Source organism: Piliocolobus tephrosceles, unplaced genomic scaffold, assembly GCF_002776525.5.
Source record: "Piliocolobus tephrosceles isolate RC106 unplaced genomic scaffold, ASM277652v3 unscaffolded_40, whole genome shotgun sequence".
Lineage (NCBI taxonomy): Eukaryota > Metazoa > Chordata > Mammalia > Primates > Cercopithecidae > Piliocolobus > Piliocolobus tephrosceles.
This window is the reverse complement of record NW_022324309.1, coordinates 1,453,921-1,472,100: the sequence shown is the minus strand read 5'-3', so window position 1 is coordinate 1,472,100 and position 18,180 is coordinate 1,453,921. Positions and strand designations below refer to the sequence as shown.

At 34.2% G+C, this 18,180-nt stretch overlaps 1 protein-coding gene across 1 annotated transcript in view; it reads right to left on the bottom strand.

Annotated features, from left to right (window-relative positions):
* Window positions 1–18,180, bottom strand: part of LOC113224820 (receptor-type tyrosine-protein phosphatase zeta-like) — a 193,107-nt gene that overhangs the window by 24,831 nt on the left and 150,096 nt on the right. Inside the window, exons 14-18 of the mRNA XM_026454314.1 lie at window positions 17,432–17,576; window positions 7,541–7,632; window positions 4,252–4,337; window positions 1,707–1,727; window positions 1,444–1,540 (exon numbers count right to left, since the gene is read on the bottom strand). Coding sequence (XP_026310099.1) covers window positions 1,444–1,540; window positions 1,707–1,727; window positions 4,252–4,337; window positions 7,541–7,632; window positions 17,432–17,576 — 441 coding nt within the window. The remainder of the gene's footprint in view (window positions 1–1,443; window positions 1,541–1,706; window positions 1,728–4,251; window positions 4,338–7,540; window positions 7,633–17,431; window positions 17,577–18,180) is intronic.

The window sequence follows — 18,180 nt, the reverse complement described above, 5'->3', positions numbered from 1 at the left end:
GAAACATGGTAGTTTCACTGGGAAGATTATTCTTTTCAAGGATGAAGAAGTGAATACAGACCAAAGCATAACAAGTTAAAGAGATATTCTGGGATATGAAAACTTCTGCGATGATAACAGGTCATACTGATACAGGAATGTATGTGCAAAGAGGTGTATGGCAACTGACAGATGGGTCTCAATGTCAGGGTGATCTACTGTTGTAGTTTGGTTTTAATAGTTTTAGAATTTCTGGATTGTTTTTCTTTATCTCTAAAATAGGAAAATTTCCTATCTTGCCTGGTTGTTTCAGGGATTAAATGAAATAACTTATTTACAGTGCCAGCCACATAGTAGGTGTTCATCAAATGTTACTCTCTATCCCCTTCTTAATTACCTGATGGGTATATTCTATTTAGCTTGTAGAGGAAAGTCTAATAATTTTATCTCAAGAAGCAAGTGAGTTTTATGTGTAGGCAGGAAAGATGCAGTTCAGGAAGACAAATATAAAGCCCTCTACTAAAAAATAAAAATTAGTGTAAACTCTGTGGAAACAAAGGCAACATCTATACAAACTATATAAGAGATCATGATAGTAACAGGGAAAAGAGTGCAGCTCCATTCGTTTTCAGAACTAGAATGAAACCAGAATTTAAATAACCTCGTTGGTAATACCATGCTCCTATGAAGCCAGGAAGGGCCACACCACTGAATATATAGAAAAGGTATAAGTAGAATGTTTATTTGTTTGTTCGTTTGTTTGTTTGTGGAGTGGGGAGGGAACATGAAGATGAATTTTAGGAGATGAAGGGGAATGTAAACCAAAATAATAGGGAATAAATGCAACCAGAAGTGCTGTAAAAAGACAGATGAAAAAAAGTAATTTCATAGAGAAATATTAGGTAAAATTGCACTAATGAAAAAAGCCAGATAGCTGCTCATTGAAGAGAAAGGGAGACAGAATGGCTAAGAAAACGAAGAGAAAGAAAGAATTAAAAGAAAGAATCCAACTAATTCTTTGTAAGACCCCAGAAAGAATGCCAAGAAAGGGAGGAAACAGGTAAAGGTAGAAGAAAAAAGAGAAAGTTGAAAGAAAATGTCATTCGGTTGGTAAATTCACGCAGAAGTAAGCAAATCCTAGGTGAAAATAGGACCAAGTCGTATATATAATGACAAAAACCACAAAGGGAGATGTACAGTCCGTGAAAGAAAAAACAAAAGAAAGAACTGGATTAAAATTCAAGTTTGTTTTGTTTAAATGAAACAGATGTTATTAATTGTAGAAGGAATTTAAGTCAGTGATATAATGCTACATATTATCTAACACGAGTCTTACTATTCCCTGATAAAAAGGCCCCGAAACAGCCACACTAAGGTCAGCTCTTAGATGACTTCAGGACGTTTTTAAGAGGGACCAAAATGGCAATGATATTGAAGTCAGAGCCGATTTCAAAATATACTTACAGGCAACGATATTTATGTATCGATTCTTGTGCTTGTTGTCTGGATGGTTGGAGCTGTCTGCTGTAATACCTAAGTCAACAGTACAGCTCTGCACTTCCTGTAAAAAATTATATGTAAACCATTTTAACACACATTCTTTCAAACAACGTGCCTTAAATTATAATAAGGAAGACAAAACAAACAAAATAATCTATCAAATGAAATTTTTTAAATGTTACAACTACTTCTTGGCTAAAAGAAAATGCAGTGAAATAATGCCTTACCTGGTAAAACTCTTTCAGTGTCTAATGAGGGAATGAATGCCAAAAAAGTAAAGAAATCAAATTCCACAGCACACGACAAATGAGAAAAAAAAGCGTTCATATTAGGTTTACAATGGAAAACTATGATCATGCAATAAATAACATTTGTCAAATACTAACACAACAGAATGTTTCAAACAGTTGCATGCAAATCAAAATGTCTAATAATTTGGAACTTTAAGATTATGTAAAAGAAAAAATAACATTTTTAAAAGGAGATAGTGACGTCATAATATGATGATTTTAAAAATGCAGATGAGAGGAACCACATATTTCATGATACATTTTGTCATATTAGTCAGATTGGCTAATATCCAAATTTTATTTTATTTGACCGTAGTAGCACTATTTGAAACTCTGAATTAGTGGTATGCTTTTTGTTTTTATTTTTTGGGGGGATTATTTTAAAAAGTAAACAGCTTCCTATTAGGTGGCTTGTAACAGATTTAGGCTATCAAAACATTAACCATTTCCTAAAAATTTTAAAAGTCATACACACTACATCATTTTGTAACAAAATTTAGACAGCATAACCCTTTAAATATTTAATTAGTAGATCTTTTTGTTTAAACTTTAATAAGAACAGAAAACTGATTTCTGCCAATTTTTTTTTATGAAAAATGAGTTAATATGCCTTCAGAAATATTTTCTAACTATATATATCAGTTTAGAATTTATAATTATTTAGTATTATATAATAAAATAAAAACCTTATAATTTCTGAGAAAGTCAATAACCCAAATACAAATCTGATTCATCAGCAAATGGCCCAGTCTCTCTCCACATAACCTTTTAAGGCTTCTTTTGCAGCAAGTCATTCTGAACAATTAAAAGCAATTTGATGCATGAACCACTTAAAAGGTATAACACTATTAGTTACTAAGCTAATTATTCAGTTAATGAAAAATTTGCTTGAATCAGGCAGTGAGTTAAAAGAGATGGAATTAAGAAAAAACTTTTAAAGTGAAAGCATGAGGTTATTCTATTAATTTAATTATTTTGGACTGCTTAATAATATTCAAAATGATTTTATAGTTATGAAAACCATGAATCTGCATATATTGTCAGTGACTTACAAATTGTCTATTTTTTCTTATTTTGTTGGATGTTAGCCTGATAATTTCTATCAGTTAACACTGAAATTAACATTGAGTTAACACTATAGCATGCGTAACCTCTAGTCTATCAAAATAATAAAAAATAATTTGATGTTTTAGACATGTAATTCTTTATATTATTCCACCCTACTTAGTACTGCCTCACACTGCTTTCTTATTCAATGTAGCTATGATTCAGATTTCTTTTAGAATTAAATAAATTGGCTTCTATTATTTTTAAGTTAGTAAAAACATATCATACCTCTCTTTCTTTTGATTTCTTAAAGCTTTCTAATCTATAACATTTTGCCTCCCCAAATAAATCATGGTAGGTGTGAGTCCTGGGAAGCAATTGCTGGGTGCAGTGGGGAAAGAAAATCAGGAGAGAGTGGATATTGTGATTAGGCTCACAGTTCAAAGTACTTCAAAGAGGGAGGTCCACAGAGCCACTGGGGTTAGGCGAGAGGGAAGCAAAAACGCAATATGAAAGCTTTCTAGTTGGGAATGGCCAGAGGGGAGGCTGAAGACTGCTTGCCTGCTCACAGCTACAGTGGAATGGACACGAGTTTTTAAATCACAGGCTTTGCTATTTATCAGTTGTTAATTAAGTTCTATGAAGTTTGATTTCATCAAAAAATGTGAATAGAAATAATAACACGTAACTCCCAGAGATGGGTGAAAGTTGAATGTGAAAGTACATAGTCCAATGACATATAGGAAGGTGTTCACAAAGGATAGCTGTTGTTTTTGTGGTTTTTATTGTTACCTTTGTGCTTATAGCTCTCTATTTTGAAAAATCTGCTTAGCTGATAGTTCAGTGGGCCACGATAAATTTGCAGTAAATTTCTCTGCCCTTCTATCTAAGAGTATTTTAACAGAATATCATTGGAAAAACTTACTGATTTTGAAGTTCAAATTTTTTTTAGAAATGCGTATTTTCTTGAAAAGATACATTTTTTACCTGGTATAATGAAAGTGTTATCTAAATGCTTTTGCATACACTGGTGTACAAATCACAGTTAAGAATTTTTAGGTAATTTGGCTGGAAATCATGTAATTTAGTAGTTTAGTATTATTTATATAATTTAGAAAATTAAAAAGAATCACTGTTATTAATCCAGATTTTAAAAAAGAATATTAAAGATTTATACTTTACGGAAGAAAATGAACAATTTTTTCTTTTTATTTTTCCACCAGTACAACTTGGCTTTTAAAATAGAAAACCAATTTTCTAAATTATATGGTAACTATAACACATCTCCTAAACACATATGTAATTATGGAACTAACATCCTTACTAGAAATGCAAATGGTTTCACTATCTTTAGGTCAAGAAATAGTCTATTGCTGAATCTTTTAAATATACTGTTTTCTATATATTATTTAAAATAGACATATTAAAATCATACCTCAAATTCTTCAGTAAACCCACTACTTGCATGTAAGTCTGCAACATGCTTTGGAAAGTGCTTTATTGGAATTGCTCCAACATCATCTACGTGAATAAAAAAATTGTGTTAGAAAGCATAATTTAACAGAAATAAACGTACCTATTATTTATAAAGTAGCTTCTGAAACAACTTCAAAGTTCAATTATTTGTATAATTCTAACTAAATCTCAGCATTCAATTGCTAAGCAACAATTGCCGATTTTCTCTACATTTATTATCAATCAAAACCTGTATTTCAGAAATCTGATTTGTTCAGCAATCTCTTTTCCATCTCTACCCTAAAGATAAAATCATTTATTTTCAATGTTAATTTATAGATACCACCATAGCCCCACTCCTTATCAGTGGACTGCATCTTTTGATAGACAACTTTCTTTAACAAGCCTGGATGTTGCATGTAAATTCTGAGAAAAAATGCAGAAGTAATATAGTTTCAATTTTACTGTGGACCAAGCATAATAGTGCAATTTCAGTTTCATAAAACTGTATAATTTAATGTCTTACAGTCAAATAGTTAGATGTTTACATTTGAAAACATTTTTTCCTTCTCTCTATAAATAATAGAAAACATTTATATGTCGAATATTCATTAAGGATAATGTCAAAAGCCTTTGGGACTTTTAATCTGTAAAATTTCAAGAATTCTAACTTGAAAATATGCTATGTAAACAAAGTCATTGGATCTGTTAATTAATTGTGAAGGGGCCAAGTTATTTTAACTGGCTCTGATTTTTTTTTTTCCTTTTCCTGGAAAGACTTTCTTAGACTGAACATATTGCTAGTTCATAGTATGCAATTTTACAAGTGATTTCTCTGACAAGGAAACATCAAACACATTTCACTAGGAACAGTTATTTATATCAACAGATGTTCAGTATTCAGGCCATCTAATATTTTAAAGCTTCAGTTACCAAGAATTTGCTGATAAAAAAAATTGGAATCCATCTGTTCTGTCTCTTAGATAAGTGGATCTGAATACTAAAATTGAATTAGTCAGTCAAGCTTAAGAAACACTAGACAAAGGTGTAATTCAACCTTCACACTTACAGAAGGATCTTGCTTAGAAGAAGCTTTTATAATTAGATAAGAAAACAGAGATGATTTGTCACATGGAAGTCATTAGTCTTAGTAAATGTCCTTCAAACCCCTTGATGTTATCCTGTACAGCTAACCTCCTTTTATAAGTAGACTACTACCTTTTACTGACAGTCAGATATTTTGGTAATTTCTTTTATTAATTGGTCTGCATGTAAGTGAGATTAACATTCATTTTGCTTTCTGATTTTTACACGAAAACATGCATATTGAGGTGATCAAGAGGGAATCTTTGAGAGTTGAACAAGTGAAATAAGGAAATGCCCTTGGATCACCACTCTTTTGATTTTCAAAACAGGGGAGCTTGGATCTCCTGGACTAGGTTCTGATTTTGTATTATTTTATTTATTAAAAACAAACCATGGGCTGCACACGGTGGCTCACGCCTGTAATCCCAGCACTTTGGAAGGTCGAGGCGGGCGGATCACAAGGTCAGGAGATCGAGACTATCCTGGCTAACACGGTGAAACCCCATCTCTACTAAAAATACAAAAAATTAGCTGGGCGTGGTGGCGGGGCCCAAAGTCCCAGCTATTCCGGAGGCTGAGGCAGGAGAATGTCGTGAACCCAGGAGGCGGAGCTTGCAGTGAACCGAGATTGTGCCACTGCACTCCAGCCTGAGCAAAGAGTGAGACTCCGTCTCAAACAAAACAAAACAAAACAAAACAAAACAAAAAAACCATGTTGCACTTTGAATAAAATTGTAATTAATTTGTATACCCATGCTGACGGAGTATGCAGAAGAGACATGTTTGGAAGTGAAGGGAATCAAAATGTAACATATAACTGAGAGCTGTTGGTCTAAAAATTCTAAATAAGTTAATGAGACACTGTAGTACTAAAATAACAGTATTTTAATATAAACTAGAAAAACAAATAAAACACTGGTGCTTAAAGACACAGACTGGACAAAAGAAGAAAAATAGCAAACACTTGTAATTTCTAAGTTTATAAGGCACAAAAAGAAAATATCATACATAGTTAAATATATAAATAATATATATCATATATGATATAAACATATAATAAACATCAACATATAAATGTAAAATATTTGTCTTTTTTTCTGTTTTTTTTTAAGTCATCAGATTTCAGAGGATAACATCATGTAGAACTTGAGCCTCTAGCAAAAGAATATGGAGCATCAGTCAGAGAATTTAAAAAGTGCCATCTGTAAAATGGTCCCATAGATGAATTTCTCCTTTTGTATTCCTAGTTTCTTAAGTTCTGTTCCTTTTATTGTCCTCTATTTTCCAGATCACACAATTCTAGACCACTATTTTTTGTTGTCACTTTTCAATCTAAGGCATTATAAAATGTCAATTAAATCAGTGGCTTGAATATGCAATATGTTCATGTAGCAAACCTGCACATGCATCCCTTGAATTTATATTAAAAATGACTGGCTATGATTTTACTTATAGTGTAAACTCTAGGGTTAATGGATGACTTTATCAAAATGACCCTGGCTACCTTTGAATACTGTTATTCAGATAAATTATGACAAAAATAGCTAAAGTCTTCCCAAATATTCAAATGTTCAACATTCTGAGAGATTATTTCAAGCAACCATACATTCTTTGTTTTCATGGCTTTTCCTACTATTACCACCACAATTTTATAGATCTTTTTTTCTAATGTAGGTTAAAAAAAAAAAGAAAAACCACCTTTTCTCACATAAGCTCAAGTAATCAGAAAGGAACAAGACTTTATCCTTATTTTTGTCGTTTTTTTCCCATCCACATTTTCTGCATTGACTTAATCTGACTTTTGTTGCTTGGGTTTCCATGACTTAATCTGACTTTTGTTGCTTGGGTTTCCATTAACATAATGGGAATGATTAAAAGTCACCATTATTCTTAACTAATATTTTATTGCTATAAATGTTTATGTTTTTAACATAATACACTTGGACAATTATAAATTAATTTTGCAATACCATCTTTATGGTTAAGAATGTTTAAAATTAATGAGGACAGAATATAAACCTGAGTACCTCAAACATGATGTAATAAATATTTGGGGCAACACAAAAATTTACTAACCTACATTATAGCAATTTGCATAGCGTACCAGTAAAAACAAACCTTTCAACATTGTGCTTTTTGTTCAATATCTACCAGCTACTCATGGTCACACTTTAAGCCATTACCTGAAATTGGAAAGATAGGTGTTGGAGGTGTAGATATTACTCTAGGGGATGTACTGTCCTCTAAGTAAAAGTGTGCAGTCTGGAAGCATTTCCTGGAAACAAAAGAAAACAATTTATACTGCTAGTTGCTACGGATAATAAGACAACTTCTGAGCTGCTTGAAAATTATGACAGAAATCTCCAGAATTAAAACAAAAGCAGGTATATACCCAGAAGAGGGATTGCTGGATCTACATCTATTTTAACAAATCACAAGATATTAAAATATAAAATTTATCTCAGTTTACCTGCACCAGATGCAGAAGAGCAAGTAGATATCAGGCATGCTAAAAGCACAGATAGAATTTGAAGTTGTAGCTGGATTCAAAGTACTGAATGATACTTTGCTAATACAGGAAACCTCAATGCCCCACACATTCTTCCACTGTGGCTATAATACCAAAAAATGTCCTGTCATCTTGGATAGAGCCCGAGAAGAAAAGAAATAATGTCCAAAGCTATTTTCACTCAATATTTAAATGACCATGTCCTTCTGAGCATATACAGCTGCTAGCAAAAAGCAACAAGCTATGTAGAAATAAACTACGTAGAAATGAAACTACACAGTAGTAACATTTTGATGAAAAAAGAACGTAGTTTTATGCTGTAATAATGCAGGAGTGGCAGAACTTAAATGGGAAAACAACGAGCATACGACCAAAAACAGGGGTGACTTTCTTTCCAACAGATGCTAGCTTTGTTGATGAGGGTTTCGAGAATGAATATATTCAGATTCAATGACAATTATGATCTACAATGTCACCTGCTATTTTCATTCGGATAATAACAGTAACATCTGGTAAGAACACACCACAAACTATCGAGACGAGCAAAGAACCAACTACTGCTATAAACTAATGCCAACCATCTTTAATTTTTAAAATTGGATAATTAAAACTGCTAATGACACTCTTTGATGTAGGTCATTTAATTTATTTGGAGCAATATTCATGAGTGGTTAAACTGAAACACTTGAGTTCTGTTTGACTGAAAACGCCAATCTCACTTTCCATCTAAACCTTCAAGCTACAAGGCATTTATCCTAATGAGTTTTAATGTAACATTTGTTATTACATAGTGACACACCTAAGTCTTTATTTTTTCTAGGAAATTACTTCCTTTAGATAAAATTCTTGAATGGCTTCTCACTGCAATTAGAATTACATTCAGTTACATTAGCAAGGGCTTTAAGACCTTTTTAAACCCTGACTCTCCTTCACCTCTGAAGAAGCCCTGTCAGTAGCATCTCAGGGCCTTGGCTCTTGCCATTCCCCCCGGCTTCCTGCCTCTTCCCATCACTTTTGCATTGGCCCAAATGCCGATCCCTCTGACTCCTCCCTTGACCATGACAGATAAGTGTCAGGCCATCCCACTAAGTCACTATTCTTTGCCCTTTTGTTTGCTCTGTGGCACATCACTATTTGAAATACTATTATTTATGTTTTTATTTGTTTTGCCTGTTTATAACTGGTCTCTTCTTATCAGAAAGTAAGCCTCACAAGGCAAACATGTCGCAATCATTGCAGTGTTAGTCTTTAGTGCTCGGGAGCATGTGTGTCACGCTGTAGGTAACCCTGAAGCATTTCTCTGATGAATGAACTTCTATAAGTAGGAGTAGTGTAAATTTATATAGTTTACTTATAACCTTAATGTCACAAGCAAATAAAAAACTTAAAGCAATGACGTACACAGCAAAATTGGTCATCTGCTGTGGTAATGTAAGCCTTTGATAAGTACACCTGAGAGAAGATATATTGAGAGAACATAGAAATAGCTTCAAGAGTGAGCAGGTCATGTAAGAGAAAGGTGAGTGGATACAGAAACAAGTGTCAAAGGGACCCTCCTAACTAGGTAAATATCCTGGAGATTACGGCAGACTGATGAGGAATGAGAGACATGCGGGCCACAGAAACTATCCTACAGAAGGCCCACATGAGCAGAATTGAAACCAGATTGTGGCAGAAACTATGGAGAAAGTTTGGCTTATCTGCGCAACTATGAATGGAACATGTTCTGACATATTGATATGAAAACACTGGACTTGATACATGCTTTTTTTTTTTTTTTTTTTTTTTTTTTGAGACAGAGTTTCGCTCTGTCGCCCAGGCTGGAGTGCAGTGGCCGGATCTCAGCTCACTGCAAGCTCCGCCTCCCGGGTTTACGCCATCCTCCTGCCTCAGCCTCCCGAGTAGCTGGGACTACAGGCGCCCACCACCTCGCCCAGCTAATTTTTTTGTATTTTTTAGTAGAGACGGGGTTTCACCAGGTTAGCCAGGATGGGCTCGATCTCCTGACCTCGTGATCCGCCCGTCTCGGCCTCCCAAAGTGCTGGGATTACAGGCTTAAGCCACGGCGCCCGGCCTGATACATGCTTTTAAGACCACAGAATTAAAATCCCTTTGATTTCTCCAAAATATAGTTACACAGCTGGTGAAATGTTTTGAAAAATATTTCAACGAATCTTAACATTGCAAAATGCCTTTAAAAAGCTAGTGCAATATCACAGCTGATACAAGAATCCCTTCAACAGCATCTCTAACCTATGGTTAAGAAGGTCCAGTCCGAATACCTTCAGTGAGAAGGAGATCACTCCCTTTGAATCCTTCTTATTTGCTAGATTTTTTGTCTTCTACTAACTCAAAACTCATTCCCTTCTAAGTACTCCATGGTACTCAAAGAACAGGTCTTCCTGCTCCACTGTTACAGCTCTAATGGGTTCACATCTATCTTTTACTTTTGCTCATGTATTCTAGTTATATATTTTACAGATATTTAGATTATAATATCCAAGGTTTCTCAATACTTAAACCCTACCTGTCTGTGGTCCTCACCCTGTTAGACTTTTCTTTTGAAGTTTATACTCTAATAATATAACATTGTAGATAAATAAACCTGCCTTTTATCTCCTAACTCAGTATTTACATACTCTGCTTTAAACATACCTCTCCTTTTAACCAAAGTATCTCACTCACCAATATGCCAGACAAACACTGTCTTCTTTCAAGACAGCTCAGAGGTATCTTCTCTGTGAAATGGGCTTTCATTTCCTAAGCGGCCTTTAGCACCGCAGCTTCTCCTTTTCCACTGCATCTAACCCAAATTTCTATTCACATAAGCCCATATAAAGACTATTTTGGCCAGGCATGGTGGCTCACGCCTGTAATTCCAGCACTTTGGGAGGCCGAGGCGGGCAGATCACCTGAGGTCGGGAGTTCAAGACCAGCCTGACCAACATGGAGAAACCCTGTCTCTACTAAAAATACAAAAAATTAGCCAGGCGTGGTGGTGCATGCCTGTAATCCCAGCTTCTCAAGAGCTGAGGCAGGAGAATCGCTTAAACCAGGGAGGCGGAGGTTGTGGTGAGCTGAGGTCGCACCACTGTACTCCAGCCTGGGCAACAACAGCGAAACTCTCTCTCTCTCTCAAAAAAAAAGAAAAGACTGTGTTGAAAAATACACTTAATCAATCTAAGAGCAATCTTCATTTCCGGGACATTATTTTACATTATTTAAGTATTTTTCCTTAATTGGTGGTTAGTATAATTGTTTTCTAATATATTTGTTTTGTGCTTATATCTTTATTACATTTTTAAAAGATGGGACCATATCTCTTGATTTTATGTAAACCCGACTCTTAATACTATGCCAGGAGTAGAATAGGTGTTCAAGATGTGTTGAATGATTAGATGGATTTCTAGTAGCAAGTAAATCCCACCAATCACATGTTGTTCAGCTGCATCCTAGATTCTCTTTACCTACCTTAGCCTCAAATGGGATAATGAAATCTCAAACCATTTTGGAGGGAAATATGAGATATACAGGTAGAGAAGGATGAATGGGTGGCTGGATGGGCAGATGGATCGACAGAGGATGTACCAATAACTATGACTTAATGGGAAGAAGGCAGCATCTCATAGAATATAAAATGGTAAATTAAAACATGTTGGCATTGAGGTTGAATACGTTGCTAATGTTCACTATACTGTGGGTAAATACCAATTCTACTCTTGTCACAGACAAACAAATAAATCTGTAATCAAATCTTTTTTGGTTCTAGAAAATAAGTAGCCCAATAACACTACTTGGCATTAATTTCCCAAAAGGACCTTATAAATAATACCAAAAAGCTTGTAAGTAAAAAAAATTAAGATAGTATAGGCTAAATTATGGGTGAAGGTCATTTGCATATTGGTTAGTTATACTTTGTAGTGCAGTTTTATACAGCATGTGACAGTACACTTAAAAGGCAATCTGGTACCAGAAGACCTCCATTCTGGGTTAGTGGGCATCTTCAGCAACCTTCAAATTTGAGTTTAAGATCAAGAGAGAATTCATATTGCTTTTCTTCTCCCTACCCCCAACCAAAACAATTGTGTTTATGTGAAGTCCTTTTCTATATTGCTTTTGATTGTGTGCCATTTGGTTGGGTATACCTTTGGTACTTTTCAGGTTCTAACTCTTCAAAAAGCTTTCAAAAATTTGCCTTCAAAAAACAAAAAATCTTTTGAAAATCTTCCTTGTTGAAGTCATTTTTGCATCTTAAAAACTTATGGTATGGCTCATGTAAATTATACCATAAAACATCTGGAAAATGATTTCAAGGCATATTATTTAATGTATGACAAGATTCAGTATCTGTAGTCCATCTGTTCGGTATAAGCAGTAAATGTTTTCACGTCTATGTGGTAAGTGTTGATAACTACGTCACCTGTAATTATCCATCAGGCGTGATGAAAAAAGTGATGACTGTTTTAAACTTGTAGACATAGGTCCTATCAATCAATGGTAATCTGATTATTTAATTTACGCCTTTTCATCACAGTCTTTATAATGAAAACCTAGGAATGTGTATTATTCCATTCCTGGGTCTGGCTACAATCTTTTTTTTTTTTTTTTTTTTGAGACGGACTTTCGCTCTTGTTGCCCAGGCTGGAGTGTAATGGTGCGATCTCCGCTCACGCAACCTCCGCCTCCCAGGTTCAAGTGATTCTCCTGCCTCAGCCTCCCGAGTAGCTAGGATTAAAGTCATGTGACACCATGCCCGGCTAAATATATATATACACACACACACACATATATATATTTATTTTAAAATACATATATATTTTAAAATACATATATATTTACATAAAATCAAGAGAATTATATATATTATATATATTTATATGCATAAATATTTATATGCATAAATATATATATCATATATATATATATATATATCTCCCCCAAAGTGCTGGGATTACAGGTGTGAGCCACCCACTATGCCTGGCTGCATACAATCTTAAAGATGATCTAGTGAACTTACCCAAATGGTAAACAAGAGAAACCAAGTCCTAGGTGGGTAATTGAAATGCCCAAGGCCATATAGCAAATGCTGGGCAGAACTAGGAAAGATAACTGGATTTTCTCACTTTGAATTTGTTCTGTCTTTTGGCTAAAATCTGCTTCCTCTGAAGGTTTATATAAAATATAAGGGGAAAATCTTGAGTTAGGTAAACTAGGCAAAATAGAAGATTTATTATAAAACTTTAGGATTAATATCTCATTAAAAATAGGTTAGAAACATACTTAAATATTTTCTTCTAAGAATTTTATAGTTCTTACACTGACATCTATGGTCCCTTATGAGTTCATTTTTGTGTATAGTGTTAGAAAAAGGTTCAACTTGACTTTCTGTATGTGGATATTCAATATTCAATTGTCCTAGCACTATCTGTTGGAAGGACTATTCTTAGCTCATTGAAAAGTCTTAGGATCCTTTTCTAAAATCCATTGATCGTAAACGTAAGATTTCTGGGTTCTCAGTTCGATTCCATTGAACTGTATGTCTATTCTCATGGCAGTACCAGATTCTCTTGATTCCTGTAGCTTTTTATTAAAGTTTTGTAACTGGGAAGCATGAGTCCTTTAATTTTGTTAAATATTCTATTCTCATGGCAGTACCAGATTCTCTTGATTCCTGTAGCTTTTCATTAAAGTTTTGTAACTGGGAAGCATGAGTTCTTTAATTTTGTTAAATACTTAGACAAAAATCTAGGAGTAAATCAACATGGTGCTGGGTTAGGCAATGCCTTCTTAGATATGATACTGAAAGTGCAAGCAATAAGAGAAAAAATAGATGAATTGGGCTTCATCAAAATTAACAACTTTTCCACTTTAAAAAAGATACCATCATGAAAGTAAGAAGATAACTCACAGAATGGGAGAAAACAATTGCAAATCAGATATCTGATAAGATCTAGACTTGTATCTAGAATATATAAAAACACACAAGTTGGGTTCTCCTCTTTCAGCTTTGGAGGCCCCCTCCCTCTGTCTCTGTACGGGGAGCTTCTTCCTTCTGCCTTCTCCCATCTTTCTTGCCTATTACACTCTCTGCTCCTTAAAACAAAACAAACAAACAAAACCACAGCTCAATAATAGAAAGATAAATAACCCAATTAAAAAATAGGCAGCAAAGAATTTGAACACATATTTATCCAAAAAAGATATACAACTGCCCAACAAGCACACAAAAAAACACTCAACATCATTATGGAAATAGTAGAACACTTTAAAAACCATTGAGTCATACATTTTAAAGAGGTGAGTTTAACGATATTTTAATATTACCTAATTAAGCTGTTTAAAAAAGTTTAAATATATAAACTTGGAAAAATTCATAAGGACTACATTACTATTAGCACTGTTATTGGTATGACGTTAGATTTTTAAACCTTTTCTCCGGCTGTAGCTTTTACAAAGGTCTAAAATGTTTATATATTGGCTAGTGAAATCATATTGTTTACAAATTAGCTTCACTGGAATTTGAATAATTCACATAAACCTTGAAGAATGAACTAAAACTATCATCTTGTGATTCAGCACCTAATACCCCTAGTATATTATGTTACCAAAATTTACATATTTTAGTGAATTAACTTCGAACAGATGTTAGTAGGTCAGATACCTAACATTACTTAGCATTTCAAAATAGTTAAGATTGACAGTTTTTATCAGAACATTTAATAGATATAAAACATATACATAAAACCATCAAAGTGATTTTTTTTTTTTTTCTTTTTAGACAGTGTCTTACTTTGTTGCCCAGGCTGGAGTGCAGTGGCATAATCATAGCTCACTGTACCCTTGATTCCTGGGCTCAAGTGATCCTCCAACCTCAGTCTCCTGGGAAGCTAGGAGTATGGCATGCCCTACCATGCCCAGCTAAATTGTTTATTTTTATTTTTTTTGTAGAGATGGAGGTCTCACTGTGTTGCCTGGGCTGGCCTCAAACTCATGGCCTCAAGTGATCTACTTACTTCACCTTTGCAAATTGCTGGGATTACAGGTGTGAGCCACTGTGCCTGGCCAAAATATTCATATATATTTTACACTATTACACTCTGCATTCAAGGTACCTAAAGTGCTATTTGTGAAGAAAAAAGAAATATCTTAGTGAAGCTCAAATTAATATATTTTTGACTGGAGATTTTATCTTTTCCCCATATAACACAGACGAAATGACCCATTACTAATAGAAGATAGAAACCTCTCTAGATTTTAATTTTCCATGAACTATCAAATTGTATTAAATAAGATACTGATTTCCAAATTTTCAGAAAATATACTTGAAATATTAAGTAACAGAGATTAAGAAACTAATTTCAATCTTATAAATCTTCTGACATCTTTATTGGAACTTTATACTAGCACTATTTACTATGAAGCAGAATTAGTCATATTCTCCATCTTATTTTCAATTTTTAACACAGACTCCCATTAATTAAAAAAGTAATTTGGTAGGGAAAATCAGACTAGATAGAAACCTGCAATCTGAATACACATATCAATGTGGTAAAAAAGTTGGCCAACAAGTTCAGTGGGGAATGGGAAGAAAAGCAATATTTATTTTTGTTGAACACACATTTATGGAGTATGTATTAAGTTCAAAGCACTCTGCTAAGCATGAAATCTTTAGCAAAAAAAAAAAAAAAAAAATCTTTGGCAATTATTGGAATCACTGGGATACAGACTAAAGAAACCAGGTTTGTTTGTTTCTTGTTATGAACGAAATAGACTCCTGAGCCATGTGGGGTAACAAAAGCATGATCTGTTCTCCACAGTGTGCAGTCTACTCTGTTCAAGTAAAGGAAGTCAGATATGAAATACAGTTGATCGTGAAGACGTTCTACCCTAGCCAACCAATGTCCAACTACAGGCAACTATTAACACATGCTCCAGGCCTCACTGTGTCCGAAACATCCAATAGCTTTTACTCAAAAGACAGCTCATCTCTACTTCCCGATCTTTGCCCCTGCTGTGTCCCTGCCTGGAATGCCCTTTTCCTCTCCTTTCTGACTTCCACAGAGCTTGAGTCCTATATTTTAGTTTACACTTACCCTGAGCATTCTGGCCTACCATGCTTCTTTGTTCTCTGACTACTTTTAGCACTAGATTTCAACTGCTCTATGCATACACTTTTGTGTAATATTTTATAAGGTTTTTTTTTTTTTTTTTGAGACGGAGTCTCACTCTGTTGCCCAAGCTGGAGTGCAGTGGCGCGATCTCGGCTCACTGCAAGCACCGCCTCCCGGGTTCACGCCATTCTCCTGCCTCAGCCTCCCGAGTAGCTGGGACTACAGGCGCCCATTACCACGCCCGGTTAATTTTTTTTTTTTTTTTTTTTTCAGTAGAGACGGGGTTTCACTGTGTTAGCCAGGATGGTCTCGATCTCCTGACCTCGTGATCTGCCCGCCTCAGCCTCCCAAAGTGCTGGGATTACATGCGTGAGCCACCACGCCCGGCCTATTTTATACGTTTTTATGACAAATTCTTTCCCCTCAATAAGCATAGATTTCTTCAAATCACTGACTCTTTTTTCATTCATTTGTTCATTTTTGATATTTCCTGATAGTTAACACAGTACTAGGTACGTGGGAAACAATCAGTAAAAATGGTAAATATTTTAGAAAAAACCACAAGAATATATTTTGAGAGAACACATGAAGAATGCCGATATAAAGTTATAGAAAGATGTTGCTAAACAAAAAAAATTATTATGTATCTTCTGAACAAAATTCTCTTTTAAAATAAAAGTATGCTATATTTTATAAAAGTACTATGCTGTGCCCTTTCTTGGTTTACACACATGATTCCTTGTATCATCAAAATCTTTGTTTTCTAACAGACACAGTTATACTGAGCTACGTTCCTAATAAATACACTAATTTGTTGTGTCTTCTGCTTTCCACAGGATGGAAAGCTTATGATTGGTACAATTATTCTTGTCCTTTAAAGGACTTAAGACAGCGAAGTTATATTTCATCCCCAAAGCAAATTATAAAGAATCTTAAATGCCTGTGCATCTTAAGATAGTCATTAACTGTATTCTCTAATTATATTTATAGTTTAATTGCTTGATTTTACTTTTATGCACAGGTTATCATTTTTATCAGTATGTACAGTTAATATGCATCTTGTACAAACTCTTCTGTCATTGAAAAACAATTTAGTTACTATACAAAAAATGTTTTCTTAATTTTTGGAATTATAACAACTAATGAGAAGCTTAGACTTTTGTTAAACGCTATGAAGATGTCTATTAATTAGATTAACATGAAAGTACAACTGTCAAAATACTGTGTTAAATAGTAACAGGTAGAAGTTCCTCCATTTTACCTTTAATTGATGTATGAAGAACAATTAACTCTTTCATTATTGTGCCTTTGGATTCACAAATTTATCTTGAATAAATTAATGGCAGCTCGCAAGGAAAATAAATTTTGAATATGCTTTGAAGACCTTTCAGATGAAATATGGGCAAAATCTGAGCTTTATGAATTAAATTTTCCAAAACAAATACTCAACTTACCTCCAGTAGATGAGAATACCCACAAGAACCACTAGACAGATAAAAGTCAGGGCTGACACGATCACAAGGGGTATAACTGCCTTCTTCTCGGATTCCAGCCCCTCAGCTAGACCAATACGAGACTCATGGCTACTATTACTGGCCTCTGTAGTCGGAGAAAATTGAGAGAATTGATATTTAAGGTAAAGGAAAAGTCACAGCATTTTTCAACCGATTAATTGCAACCTTCATTGCTGTTACTTACCTTTAAAATTTTGACTCTTTGATGCAAAGAATATCTACAATTATAAGCCAATTTAATTAAAACAAAGTTGAAAACATAAGGCAGGCTATTAGACATGAAGAACTACAACATCCCAGCAGAGACTGGCACCCAGATAGGGGTGCCTTGGCAACAGGTAAGCATAACACTGCCTTGAAAAGCCTTGCTAAATAAGAAAAATCTAAGTAGTGAAATTTAAAAAATACTACTGGTTTAAAATAGAATGGTTAGGAAAAACAGCACTACTTACTAAATCACCATATATATTAATTTTCTAAAATAAATTTAAATAGGATTATTTTTAATCCTCCATTAGGTAAATAGTTAGAAGCAATTAATAATTTCATGAAGAAAAAAATCTTGGGATAACTCTTCTTATATTAGGATAACCTTTCAACCCAGCAATCTATTTCAATTTTAAATATAGATTGGTTTTAAATATTATTTTGAGTGCTCTTCTTATCCATTGTTTTATTCTACAAAAAAA